Source organism: Eublepharis macularius, chromosome 5 (assembly GCF_028583425.1).
Source record: "Eublepharis macularius isolate TG4126 chromosome 5, MPM_Emac_v1.0, whole genome shotgun sequence".
NCBI lineage: Eukaryota > Metazoa > Chordata > Lepidosauria > Squamata > Eublepharidae > Eublepharis > Eublepharis macularius.
In genome coordinates, this window is record NC_072794.1 from 102,802,859 (window position 1) to 102,817,484 (window position 14,626).

At 46.9% G+C, this 14,626-nt stretch overlaps 1 protein-coding gene across 3 annotated transcripts in view; it reads left to right on the plus strand.

The window, feature by feature from the left end:
- The window catches only part of EPS8L3 (EPS8 like 3), a 64,765-nt gene that overhangs the window by 19,507 nt on the left and 30,632 nt on the right, over positions 1 to 14,626 (plus strand). For all 3 annotated transcript variants that reach the window (XM_054980168.1, XM_054980169.1, XM_054980167.1), the window contains exons 2-3: positions 10,666 to 10,791; positions 12,411 to 12,468. In XM_054980168.1, coding sequence (XP_054836143.1) covers positions 12,428 to 12,468 — 41 coding nt within the window. In that variant the 5' untranslated portion in view covers positions 10,666 to 10,791; positions 12,411 to 12,427. The remainder of the gene's footprint in view (positions 1 to 10,665; positions 10,792 to 12,410; positions 12,469 to 14,626) is intronic.

Below are 14,626 nucleotides of genomic sequence, written 5' to 3' on the forward strand. Positions count from 1 at the left end.
GCTACTACAGACTAACACGGCTAACTCCTCTGGATCATATTCTGAACAGTTTCTGTAGATCATTGATCTTTTAGCAGGCCTTAATTCCTCTCCCTGCAGAAGCTATCACCCTATAGCTCCTACAGGCAAATTGTCAGGCTGGAATGAATAAGAGGTCAGGTCTTTATTTCCTTGTCTTTTTACAAGGCTGCTGATCATATCTGGGCTGCTAACCCCTGTCTGGGAAGAGGCCGGGAGAAACTGCTATCAGGGGCAGATTGGACCTTAGGAGGGGAGAAGCCCTACTCCTGAGCCTCACCTTGGCCTGGGAAGTGAGCTGGCCAACAAGGATGTTGATGCCACAGAGGGACATGTCACCATCCCCTGCCTGGCCTCACTGCCCCCTGCCTGGTTCTATCCCTGGCTCACTTGCCCCAACAGTTCTTGCTCCCGTCTGTACCAGCCAGTGCAATCACTCCTCAGCAGGACTATTTGGGCAATGACGAGCTGAGAGAGGCAGGCAACCCCAGTCCTGCACAATTGGCCCTGGGGCCCTTTCCAGGGCTGTTTTGGCCACACAGCCCTCCCCGATTGCTTTCTGAGCCATGAAGGTGCTGTGGGATTTCCTTGGAAGAGTTCCTATGCATTGTGTGTGGACGGTTGGTAGATAGTGGCTAGCATGACATCATCATGAAGCTCATGCCATTGTTACATAATGCTCAGTGCCTCTGTGCATGGCTAATATGTGGGCATCACCAGTGCATGTTGGGATTGGTAGGTGACTATGGTATTGTCAGGGACACCATAGGAACCTTGATCTTGTGTTGCTACGTTGGATCCCATTTCTGTCTGCTCTGTCATTAATAGTACACTTTAAAAGCACGCTGGTTTGAGTGGTTCTTTGTAGAAATGTGTTCAGTGCCTCCAAGAGACTCAGCTGGGAAGCTTGTTCATAGAATGACAAAGCACAACAAAAGAAATACTCCACCATAAGGAGGAGTTTTGAGGCTAGCAGTATACATACACCATCCAAATAGTACAGGAATAATAACTATGCGTTGATTGCTAAATTCCCTCATGGAAATGTTTTGGGGTTATCTCTGAATCCAAGAGACTCTCTGACTTGAAATGCAAAGACCAAAGAAAGTCAGGAAGTCCATCACAAAGCAGGGGCATCAACATACAGGACCTACTCAGGATCAGTAGGATCCAGAGCACTGAGAAATTGTAGTATGGAAAGAATTTTAATTGCAATGTTAAGTGACAATAATTTGTCAAAACAAAAAGAGCCTCATGGCCCCTGAAAGACTAACACTTGTATTCCCGCAGAAGCTTTCATGAGTCGGAACACATTTTGTCAAATGCAAAGAGTTCTACGCTTGTTGGGAGGAAGCAGATGCGTGCAAGATGTATGAGCAAGCATCCTAACAAAGTGGGTTCTGGCTCACAAAAAATTCTCACACATTCAGCTGGTTAAACTTGAATGTGGTGCAAGCCTCTGTAATGTTTGGATTCAATCAGTTGGTACAGCTGTGCTTCTGGAATGTGTCAGAGCAGAATGGGGGGGGGGGTATTCCAGTCCTTTGCAGGAATTAAACTCCAACTGGATTTATTGGGGGTGAATGAGACAAGGAAAATGATCCTTGAACAATCATATGCCCAGATATTGCATAAGAGTCTGTCCAAATGTTTGTACCAAAATTCATCTGGCAAAACAAAGTACATAAGAAAAAGTGCCATATTCAGCATTGTTAAAGCAGCTACAGGGACTGCAGGAATGAGTCTCCATAGTTACTATGCAAGCACTCTTCAGTTCCTTGGGTACCATAGCAACACTGCATTTGACTATGAAGCAACAAGATTAATAGCAAGAGCCCTCTCTTATGGCCCGCTTACAGAAGAGATCAAAAGAAGACAAGAATGAGAAGCAATCAGGATCAGGCCTGGGGCCAGCCACAGGATATGTTTTGGAAGGGACTAAAAAAATCGTCTAATCCAACCCCATACACAAAGTCTCAAAACCATCTCACCCTAACTTCCCACAGGTTAGCCTGGCAGTCTAGTCCACAATGTGTCAAGGGGTGTGCAAAGGCACTCTGTTTCGTTATTCTTGTTTCGGGTTTCCCGAAACAAGAATCTTTTTCGGATACAGGCTTTTTCGGCTTTCGGCTTTGTTTCGGCTTTGTTTCGGCTTTCGGCTTTCGGCTTTCGGCTTTTTCAATGGGAAAATGCCTCCGTCTTCCCGGACGCCTGGGGGAGGCATTTTCCCACCGAATCAAGCCAAAATTGGTGGGGAACTTCCTCTAACCCCTCTCTAACAACCTTCCAAGTTTCAGACCGATTGGACTTTGGGGGGGCATGTTATGGCCCCCCAAACCAGGTCCCCCTATCCTCTCATTAAGAAGCACTGAGCAGCATATTGTTAGACTGCTGCTGCTCATCTTCTTCTTCATTATTTCCTATGGGGAAAAAATGAAGAGGCAGGCTTCCTTTGCCAGGGGTGGCATTTTGCATGCAAAATGCCCCCCAACCCTCTGGGGCCCTTCTCCCACCCTTCCTCCCACCCCCCACCAAGGCTCAGACTTCTCCCACTTGGGGGGGCCATTTCATGGCCTCCCCAAGTAGGTGCTCTGTTCTCTACTGCTTACAGCTGGGGGAGGCTTGTCTTGCCAGGGGTGGCATTTTGCATGCAAAATGCCACCCCTACCCTCAGGGGCCCTTCCTCCACCCTTCCTCCCACCCCTCACCAAGGCTCAGCCTGCTCCCCCTTGGGGGGGCATTTCATGGCCTCCCCAAGTAGGTGCTCTCAGCCCCCAAAGTCCACCCCTACTGCCCCATACAAACCCAATTCCCCCCCATCTGCCAAACACAGACCCAAATCCCCCCAGTAGCCCCTCACAGACCCAAATCCACCCCCAGCTGCCCCACACCCACCATAACCCCAGGAACAGGCTGGCCAGCCCTCCTCCTTTTGGAACTCCTAAACTCTCTTTCCCAGGGCAATTCCGCACAGCCCAGGGGTGCCACAATGGTGGGCACACTCCTGAGTGCCAACTTATCCCTGGGAAAGAGCACCTGACACACAACCACCCCCTGACACCCCCCCCACCTACATAGAAGGCTGGCCTGCCTGCCCCATTGTTCCCAATGCTGGGAACCAACCTCACATCAAAGAAGGGAACACACACACAATGATTCAAGTTTGAAAAAACTTTATTTTATCACTTTCAAAGTACAATGGGTCAAAAAATCACAACAAATCACACAAATTGTCCCCCACACAAAAGGACTACACAATTCACTCCACATCAGAGAATCTTAAAAAAAAAATTTTTTTTAACATTTTTGAACTGAATTGGGTTATACAGTAGGAGTGCACAACAGGGCATGAAAACAGAAGTCCCCTAGACAAAATTAACACAACGAACTTCAAATCACAGATTAAACAAAACCATAACAAGAGCTTTCAAAAACACTTTATTCCATGAACTGCTTAAATTTACATAGCAGCAGGGCACAAAAGGGCATGGAAACAGCATGCTTGCAGTGATTCACACTACACAAACATAACACACAACTCAATTAATATTAGACAATCAGCAAAACTTGTTACCAGCATTACAAGATGTGGGTTGCACAGCGGGGGTGCAAAATGGGTCAAAAACACTTTCTGTCTTGGACAGATGTAGGCAACATGGCAGCAGGGCACACCCACAGGCAGGACAGCATTGTCTCAGACTCTGAGTCGGGAAATAGCACAACTATCATGAAATAAAATACTAATTTGCTCATCCCCTCGACACCTCCTCCATAACAACAAAACACAACACAAAAAAGTTTTTTGAAGCGTGCTTGTGAGTGCCAGGCCAGCCAGCAAACAGGCACCAAAGCCAGAGCAGCAGGCCTATGTGTGGGCCAGAGGCTGGCACACTTGTTCAGGAGCCTGGTGGGAAGCCTTGGAAGCAGGGGACCAAACACAGAAAAACAACCCCCCTAGTCTCAGGGGCCCTTCTCCCACCTCTACTCCCACCCCTCACCTCATGCATTCCTTATTAACAATTATGAATTCTGGAGTTTACTATCACGTGCATGTCAGTCCCTCAAAGACTGAAGCACTATGGAGTGAACCATTCACACTTTGAATTCTACTGATCCTCAGACACAATTAGGGATCCATTTCCCCTGGTGGGGGATCCCCCACTCCCACCTTTTGCCCCCTGTCACTGCTTACCTGGCTGGAAGGGGGAAAGTCAGGGAATGAACCTTCGGGGTACGCTCCTGGGGCTGCTGCAGTAATGTCACTGATGTCATCTGGCTGCCCTGAGAGTATTCCTGTGCTTCGCAGTGGGCTGATTTGGGCCCTAAACAGGCCGAAGCAGGATCATTTGTGGCCCAAATCAGCCTGCTGTGAAGTATGTGTGCTCCCCAGCCTTGTGTGATGATGACATCACACATAACACAATGTGTTATGAATACAATGGGAGGTCCTCTCTTTTAAAACAAAAATGGGGTGCATGATCAAACTGAGTTTTAAAACTCCCTCCTCCAATCTGCAGAGATGCTTTATTCTAGAGCATGCAAACAAAACATTTGGCCCTACGCTTCCCACATACAGCAACAGGTAATAAGCAAACAGTGTTCCAGTTTGTATTGTTATCCTAATTTACATCCTTAGTAAGCAATGGTATTTTGAACTTGCCAACATTTTTGCATTACCAGCATTCCCCACCAGATGATGTTGTTGGGATGACATACATGTTCAAATCCCATCCTGATAGGCAGAGAGTTATAAGGGCAGAATGTGTAAATTCTATTGTTCTTTTGAGACTTAAAAAGACCTCATAAAGCAACTATGGGTAGTTTCAAGTTGTGTGGAAGAAAGGAAAGGATGCACTAACAATGAGGGAGGTGGGCTCTGTAACCCTTTCCCTCCCAACCATTTATCTGCTTGAAACCACACAACCACCCCAGCAGCTTTTCCCAACTGTATGGGAAATGAAACACTTTGAGAGGAAATGCAGCTTAGAAAGGGTGATTTTGAACAGCTAAATGACCAGGGAGAAAAGGGTTAACAGTTATTTTCAGCTCTACATCTGACTTCCACAAGGTTTGGGTTTTTTTAAAGAGTTTACTAACCGATGTCCGTGAAGAGATCGAAAAATAAGCTCCAGGATTGACTTTAACCAAAAGGGTGCAGAATTTCCCCTGGAGATGTGCAAAGAAGGCCTGGGTGCCTATGCAAAGCCCCCAGTTATGATTGCCAGCTCTGGGTTGGGAGATCCCTAGAGATCTGGGGGCAGCACCTGTGGAGGGCAGAGTTTGCAGGAGTGGAGGGAGCTCAGCAGGGATGTGGTGCCACATCATTTCCTCTTGGGGGACTGGTCTTATGGTCTGGAGAGAAATTGTAATTCCAGGAGAACTCCAGGTTTCATTTGGAGGTTGTCAACCCTACTACCAGTTATGAGCTGAAGCTGCAGATTGGAGCTTCTAAAGATGGGAAATTGGATGGGGGCCACTTTCAGGGAGAAAACAGCCCTGGTGAATGGAGAAGAAAGTGCCTCTCCCTGCCACCCTCCTGCCACCATCAAAGCCTGACCTGCTGCAATCCATATGAAAGAAAGAAAAAAAACCCTTTCCTTTCAAATGATTTTCACTCTACCTGTAATCCACTGACTTGTGATGAGAAAATTACTATTGTATGCTGTACTGGAAAGAATTGTGAGAAAGTTCAGTAAGAGCAGCAGTTTGGCAAGGCTTTGTAGTTTACATTCATACCGAATGAAGCAGCTGAACCTGGGAGGGAGATTGGAGCGAGCAGCAGGATTCAGGCTGTGTCTTCCTGCTCTGCACTTCCCAGTAGCTGCCAAGGAAAACAGGGCCGATTCCAGACGGGCACAAATAAAGCGAGTGCTTTCGCTTTTCAAGCGACAGCACTCGTAAAAACCCGCAATTTCCCGTCCGGGCTTACCTGCGGTCCATGGCGCTCGGCCGCGCTATAAAAGCAGACGGTGTGAACATGGTATGGCGGGTTTGGCCACTTCATGAAGATTCGTCGCGGCGGAGAGGCACTCCCCTTTCCAGACCTTTGCCGGGTGGCCAGCCACAATATCGCCATTTAAAAAAAAAAAAGCAGGCGCCATTTGCGCACTCGTGCGTCTGCGAACATAGAACTGCACAAATGCGCACAGATGCATAATCAGCATCAGGACGCATGGCCAAGGTTTTTTTCGATCCATTTTCCGCATGTGCGCAATTGCATTGGTGTGGCCCTCCTGAAATGAGCACTTGAGGCTTTACTATCGGCCGCCATTTTGTCACCCTCAGATAATCCAACTCTGAGACGTATCGCTGACCCTTGCCCTGCAGACTTGTGCGCCGATTGCAGGGGCGTTTTGGGGGGGGGCAATCTCGGTTGCCGAGAAATCACAGCACGCAGGCACAGGCACACACGCTTGTGCTCGTGCAATATCGGCTTGTCGGGAGCAGCATGGCCGGCGGAGGGAAAGTGGCTGGGAAGCGGGGGGTGTCCTGGCGGCATAGAGAGATAATGGATCTGCTACACTTCTGGGGGGAGGAGAAGATACAGGAAGCTCTCCGAAGTACCCATAGGAACCTGGACTACTTCCAAAAAATCTCGAGGCAGATGACTGAGAGGGGCCACATCGTCAACCAATGTACCTCGCCAAACGCTCCCGACCAATCATCGAGAGCATCGTCGACGCTGCATTTTCGCACACATGCGCATTTGCGCATTTGCGCAAAACAAGAAAAAAGACCAAAAAAAAAAAAAACGAGATGTGAACCAATGAAGGCCCCCGACGTCAGTTGTGGCAGGGAGGAAAGAACCAATCCCGGGTCCCTCAGTTGGCCATGCGAACATCCGGAAGCGGGACAGCACGGCACAAAGTGGATGGAGACAAGACGAAGCAGATGGAGGCGAAAATACACGTGTGGCCGGTAAGCGATTATTCCCGTGGAAAAAACGCTATTTCTGGCCGTCTGGAATCGGCCCGGTACTTGGGTAGAGAGAAAAAACACGGGTGAGCTAAGAGCGAGACAGAGACAGTACTGACAACCTGGAGCTTGGCAACTCTAGTTCAAGCTACTCCTCCCAGTTTGATATCTACCCCCCAAAATTAATGGTTTCAGTTGACCCCCCACCCAAAGTCTCCAAAGAAATGCATTCTAGAGTTGACATAAGGAAAGGCAAGGAGGATAAATTGTGAGGACTTCTGCTTTGGGGGCCAATAATTGAAAACCCACAGGGAACTGTGGGCAGGGGGAACACTGAAAAATTGGGTGGAGATAGGACTAGGGAGCCCTCCTCCTAAACCTTCACACTTAGTTGACACCTGCCAAAGTAGTTTTGCAAGCTAAAAAACTTTTAAAAGTTATGCATGTTTGCATAACTGGGCTTCAGTGTGACCTGCAGCTCCCCCATCATACCAGAAAGTGACATCAGGATATTTACTTTCAGTCTTTGAAGCTTCTGTGCCCATGTAAGATTTCACAGGGTAGTACTGAAATTGCTTCTTGTTGCGTAAGCAGTTGTTTTATGGCAGCTTTGCGGTAGTTTGCAACAGAGGTAGGTAACCTTGTTTCAACCAATTTATTACAATTCTTTGCACTACTCAGGCATATAATAGGCACCAAATCAAGGTGGACTAGATACATATTTGTTTTCTTTATGTAATCTAAGTTTTCCACAGAACTGATAGTGTCTTTGTTTCCATAGACTTGTCACTTCCCCCTCTAGCTACAGGCCATGGAGCCTTCTGTTTTGTTCCTGTGGGTTAGCTGACCCTTAGGAGCAGCCATGGGGTGTAGGGCCAGGGGAGAACTGGCAGAAAATCACCACTCCCTTTCCCGCAAACAGAATGGCAGCTCTATCGGAGCAATTGCATGGTTGAACACATTGCCTTTATGTGCCCTATGTTATTCTGTTCTCTGGATCCTGTGCACCACTCATTAAGGTGCTGATAGGAACATTTTTTTCCTGCCTCCACCTTCCTCCCGGTAGCTACCTATGAGCCACAAATAGGGTTGCCAGGTCTCCCAGCAGGAGATGTGGGACCTAGCTCCTACCTTGCGCTTTTCCTTTTTTAGCACATGCTCCTGGCTTGTGCAATGACATTGCTTTCAGGAAGTGCCATCATTGCATGGGTCACAGGCTGCCCTGGGAGCGTTCCCACGCTCCCCAGGGGCTGAATTAGGCCGCTGCAGAGTGTGGCAATTCGGGCCCAATTCTGCCCAAATCTGGGTCGATTCAGGCCCCAGTTGGGCCATTGCAGAGTGCAGCAGTGCTCCTGCGCTATGCAGCGGCCTTATTTGGTATGATTTGGGCCCGATTCAACCCAAATCCGGGCTTGATTTGGCCCAAATCAGCCTGAATATGGCTCTTGCACTCTGCAGTGGCCCAATTCAGGCTGAATTGGCCCCAAATCTGGCCAGTATTGGGCCAAATTCAGCCCAAACTGAGCCACTGTGGCATGTCCCATGCACAGAGCTGCCCAGGGGCACACCCCAGGAGGCACGTTCTCCCTGCCGACCAGGTAAGCGAGGGTGGGAGGTGGGAGTGGGGGATCTCCTGCCCTCAGTGGGGGACTGACATCCCTAGCCTCAAAAGGGTGATTGGCTGGGGGCCCGCTCAGACGGAAAGACAGGCAAGTACAGTGTGAGGAGCAGAAAGTGACTGAAATAGTTCTTCTTGTTTATTCCACTTGTGGTGCTTCCCTTGGAGCTAAGGTTGCCAACCTCCACGTGGTAGTTGGAGATCTCCCAGAATTACCTCCAGGCCACAAAGATCAGTTCTCCTGGAGAAAATGGCTGCTTCGGAGGGTGGACTCTACAGCAAGATACTATGCTGAGGTCCCTTCCCTTCCCAAACCCCACCTTCTCCAGGCTCCACCCTCAAAATTTCCAGTAGTTTCTCAGTCTGGAGCTGGCAACCCTAATTGGGGCAGCAGGAAGCTGGTCTGATGGAAGAAGTGGAGAGAGGCCATTTTGCTTGCTTTCTCCTTGCTTTGAAATAGCTTTTCAGCTAGGAGGGCCCCCACAGCATTGCCTTTGTGAGACTCACAGGCAGCTCTGGGAAAGGCATTCTGTTTCAGTGAGTGTCTTTTGTTGGCACTGTGTCACAGTCAGGACAAGGGCTCCCGGCGAGGCGAGGGCTGAGCAGAGCGTCGGGCTGCGAGCAGGAGTCCAGAACATGCCAAGTTCACGAGCTGGGGAGTCTGTCCGTCAGGGGCGCAAGCAGGGGAGAGTCAAGGAGCCATACCAAGGTCTGAGAGCCAGAGAGTCAGTTACCAATGGAGACAGGCAAGGGGTGGTCGGGGATGGAGCTGAGGTCAGGTCACAGGGAATCCTTCCGAGCAAGGCAGGATACGAGGTGAGCCGCCAGGTGCAAGGAGTGTGAACAAAGGTCAGGGAGGCATAAGAGGGCCAGGAGTCTCGCCTTCACCTGATTGCTCTGCCTCATCTTCGGCGGTCAGCCCCGCCCACCGCTGTGCCTGCGTTCGTGCACTCCTCCTCCGTTCCCACACCGCCTCGCATGCACGAGCCTTCCGCCTCGCTGCTGGCTCGCTGGGCTTGGTCTTCTGAGGCGCTGGTTCCGCCTCCTCTCCGCACGCCCCCTCACCTCCACTATCCTGTGCTGAGGGGCCGGGTTGCTAGTTGCCGTCTGGAGCTTCAGGGGCTGGGGGTGTGTCTCGCACTGGCTCTTCCAGCCCCTCCTCAGAGGAGGAGGAATCATCTGCAGGCAGAGCGCCCTGCTGGGGCAGGTCTCCAACACGCTGGGCAAGAGCCAACTCTGTACACTCTACATGGAAAAATTCTCTTCCTTGACCATATGTCCTTAAAAAATCAGCAAGCTGTCATTTGCTAAGGTTAAAAGGCCCATCAGTTTCTGTCCCCTGTCACTGGATAGGTTCTCCATTCCTTAGGTCATTTTAGATGTTGGATTCCACTGTGAATTTAACGTTTCCAAATATGTGACCCAAATTGGACACAATATTCCAAAAAAGGTGCACACAAAAGGGTTAAAATACCAAAGGCCAAAGCCATTTTAAAGCCATATTTGGCCTATCTTTTAAAATCAGTTTCTTGGGGGGGGGGCAGGACGAGCAGCAAATTGAATAGGTATTGCAGCACTAGGGTTAACTATAACCCTAGGGCTGCAATACCTATAATATTCAGAGGCCATGCCAGCAATGTAAGGATATCACTCTCTTGTACTTGTGCCGCATTTCATAATGCCTTAGCTGGGCATCCGTATCAGAATGACAAACAACAAACACTTTTGGAAGAGCATTGCTTAGTCTAGCTTCAAAAACAGCATCTGCAATTTGACCACCAGGTGAGAACATACATGATTGTATATTACAAACTATTTCCATACTATTCTCCAGATAAAAATTCCCCGTAACCTGCTTGAAATTTGCTCCACATGGAAATTTGCTCCTGAGGAATGAACAGCAGCTAATGTAATACCAGTCAAATGTAATACCAGCATAAAAAGGAAGCCATAGGATATGTACATAGCTCCTGGAGCAGCACTAAACGGGGTTGATGATTTCTCTGTTTATAGAAGAGACCAAAGGGCAAAAGGTGTGGCCTGATGAATATTAATTCCTCCATACCATTCAAACCACATCCCTTAACTTTGTTTATTACCGCTTTCTGACACAGAGGGGACGAAGTCTGAACCTGGAGCCATGGACTGGACACAGTAATAGCACCTTTCCTGGTCTTCTTTCCAGTGCTGTGTTCGTTTGGCAGAAGATTGGTTTGGGATTGTTCACAGCAACTCAGGAGGTCAGTAGTTTCACTGTCTCCTAGATTCCAGTTGATGGAGACTCAGCTGTTTTTTCCAAGTTACGTAGTTCACGAAGGGTCCAGGAGCAGCCAAGTCCAGATCTAGGGAGTTCAGGCTTGTCCGAAGACCCCTTTCTTTAGTGGCCAACAGTTGGGGGTGGGGGTGGGGGTGGAGAAGGGGATAAACTTTGCTTTCAGGGAACAGGATGTGCTGCAACTTCAATACTGTAAGAAAGTGGGACATAGCACGATAAACCCCTGACAAACCCACGCTCTCATCTCTCAGACAAGGGGAATTACCACCTTTTTCATAATTCACCCCGATGCAAAGTTTCTTGGCTGGAGATACCCTAAAGACTGTAATTTCCTGGTGCTGTTATTAGTTTAAGATTATAGCCTAGCTATTTGAAATACAGAGCAGGAACAAAAGGCTTGGATCAGAAGAGCACCGTTGTTTGCTAAAAGGCAGAGATTCTATGCATGAAAAGAGAAGACAAAATCCAATAGAGATACATGGTTGCTCGAGTTAGTGGGCCCGCTGACTAAGGGAGATGTGGCATTTAAAAGTCAAGGAGGGGGAAAGTTATAGAAAGAAATATGATGGCATTTTGTGGAGATATGCTCAGCATAAAAAGGAAGCCATATTGAGGATCCTCAGTATAGGGTATACAATGTATCTCCTCCTTGTTTCCTTACTTCTTTCTTTTCTGTTGTCATCATGATTTTCTGCTCATTGGATTTCTCTTTTGTGTATAGAGAGGTATGAATGGTACCTGAATATATAAGAGTCATAACAAGAGCCAGAATTTTTAATATGGAGGAACTTTTTAAGAAGATTGACATAATAAGGATAATAGGGAAGGAATGGATAAGGTTGGGAAATTAGGCAGGAACACACTTTGTTACAGTGTCTAGCATGGTCAAATAAATCTAGGGTCCATATCATGGCAGAGGGACCATCACTGGTAAGAGCACCCAGGCCACTGCTGTTATTCCTTATCACTACCTTCTCATTTGCTCACCTGCCATCTCTTGCCAACCAAGAGGGGGACAGTGGGATAACAAACAACAATGACAATAAAGAGGAAAAGACCTAGGAGGCTGTACTGCTCGTTCGCAAGAACTCCCTCTCAACAGTAATGGGGATAGTACCCAGTCAGTGTCCAGTCTCCACCACTGACTACAGTACAGAAAGATGGTGAGTAAGCAGATGATAATTGCTGTTTCTTCTCATTGCTGCTGTCATCACTCACTAACTCACCCACTGCCTTGGGTGGATGAGTGAGCAGTCAGTGTGGCGACTGAAGAAAGAGGAGGAGGAGCAAATCACCTGCTTACCTGATTTCTGGCTGGCAGTCAAGGGTGAGCGGATAGCAGTGACACACAAGAGCAGAAGCAATAGCCACTTCTGTGAGCTCTCTCTCTAGCCCAAAATCTAATAGTTCAGTATCACCTTAACCCTATGTAATAATATTGTTCTAACTATTAATTAAGCGTAAACACATTTGTAACCCTTCCCTCTACTTCTTTTGTATTGATATGCACACCTGAAATACCTAGTTGTGGGCATTAGTGTTGTATATGTGTGTGAGAAATTTTAATCTGTACGCAATTTGCAGGATCTGAGCCCAGGAAGATGGCAGATCTCATTGGCTCCAGGGATAACATTTATTACAGGTAGGTCCTTTCAGTTGGGTAGCCATGCTGATTTGTAATAGAATATCAAAATTTAAGGTGCCACCAGACTCAAATCTTGCTGTTCAGATAGAACCTTGCATCTCTTGGCACCCATCTGATGCCTTCAGAGGCCTCTACATGCCACTGTTTTTTTAGGTTGTTTTCCCCCCCTTGCATGCAGACTCTAGCATTTAGCTTTACTTTATTATGAAGGTTTGCATTCTACACATTCATTCTGTACTTTGCTCAAATGTTAGAAACCACACAGGTTGTCTCATTTTGTTGGAAGACTTAGTTTGAAATGCAGGTAGGTTTCCTCTTACTGACAGTAGCAGCAAATCCACATGTATGGATAGGTTGATTTACAGTTAGTAAGAGGAAGCCTATCTGCATCTGGAAACTTTAACGACAGGAATATCTTAAGAAAGGTTTGTACCATTTGAAACAACTTTCCTCTTACAGAAATGCCATATAAACAAATCATAGGAAATCTGGGTGGTTATCACAACAGACATTTCTTCAATACATTGTTTTCCAGGCTATGCATTTTATAAGAATATACTTATTTGCCTGTTTTATCATAAACTTCTTAATTTCACTTTTGAATATAAAGGATGATAATCATTATGGTTTGTTTTACTTTGTGAATATGTAGTTGTTTCCACACAACCGTTTTGACTCACCTTTGCTTCCAAGATGGAACACTTTTTAAAATCTGTACAACACTGTTCTTTAATCATCCACTTACCAGGTTTCCCCTGCTTTGTTTCCAGATGGAAACAGGCTTGCATTGTTTTCCCTTTGCCCATGCAACTGCCAATACAGCGCAGTAGCAACAGGACTTCCCCACCTCTACTATTGTTTCTGCTCCAGTTCTCCAGCAGCAGCCATCCCCCTTACTCTGGGTCACTGGGACATTTTCAATTTTTTTTTTAAAAAACCACCAATTTCAGAGATTGAAATTCTTTCCCCCCCTTCCCCCCCTTATATATCCAAAATAAAAGGGGCTATAGACTTACTTTTTTAAAAATGAAAGCTGGGAATTCACAGAACCTGCTACATATGGTTATAACAGTGTGCTAATAGAATGATCATAAATTGATGATGTTTTAAAAATTACCTAGTGATGAGGAGAGGGAATGGTTCCCGTGGAAACATGGGCAGGAAAAATGGCTACCATGTTAAGTGAGAAAATCCAAACTTTCTCTTCCACAGGGCACCAAGCCAGGCTTTGCTGCAATCTTTCCCAAAACTTCAGAGCAAAACTTCGCGAGTCTATAGGGTAACAGAAATAAAACCCACTTCCCAACAGCATAAACGCAAGGGAGATAACCCATGTGCAAATGGCCCTTTCCTAAACCTTAGCTTGGTAGGATCTTTTTGGAAAGATCACAGTCACTGCACATTTGCATACTGTATGTACAAGAAGGAGTGCATTAATAAAGGTCCTGCCCACATTGGTGCCATTTTCATTGCCTCAGATTGTCTGCCGCTGCCTTTGGGCTTTTTTTAAAACAGGGGAATTGTTATTGTGCTATAGCACAGTTATATTACAGTTATACTACAGAGATCTATTGCTACTATTTAGTAGTCCCTTTAATTTCCCAGCTTTTGTTTTTTTTTAAAGTAACACTCTAGTCTCTTTTGTTGCAGAGCTCCAGAACAAAAAAGACTAAAGACTGAAGAACTAGTAGATTATGGCAATAAAGCATTGTAATGTTATTGTACTATAACATAATAGTAATTACCATTTCTTTTTTTAAAAAGTCAGGATAATGGTAACTGGTAGAGGAAAGTGCACAACCATATGGATGTTCTGTTGCAGATGTCTTGCAATCACAACAGTGATGACAGGGAAACACAATCCTTGCTACCAGACGCAGACCAGGGCCGATTCCAGATGACTAACCTTAAGGCGCTTCATGCCGCCCTCTTCCGGATCGTGACGGGGAAAATGCGAAATATCGCATTTCCTTGCGCGAGTTTTGTGCGATATTTCGCATTTTCCCCGTCGCGATCCGGAAGAGGGCGGCATGAAGCGCCTTAAGGTTAGTCATCTGGAATCGGCCCATGTCTGTGAATCTAACAGATTAAATATTTCCCAAGGCAAAGTTTGGAATGTTTTCTCTTCTCAGCCCTATTACTGATTAATGTTTTG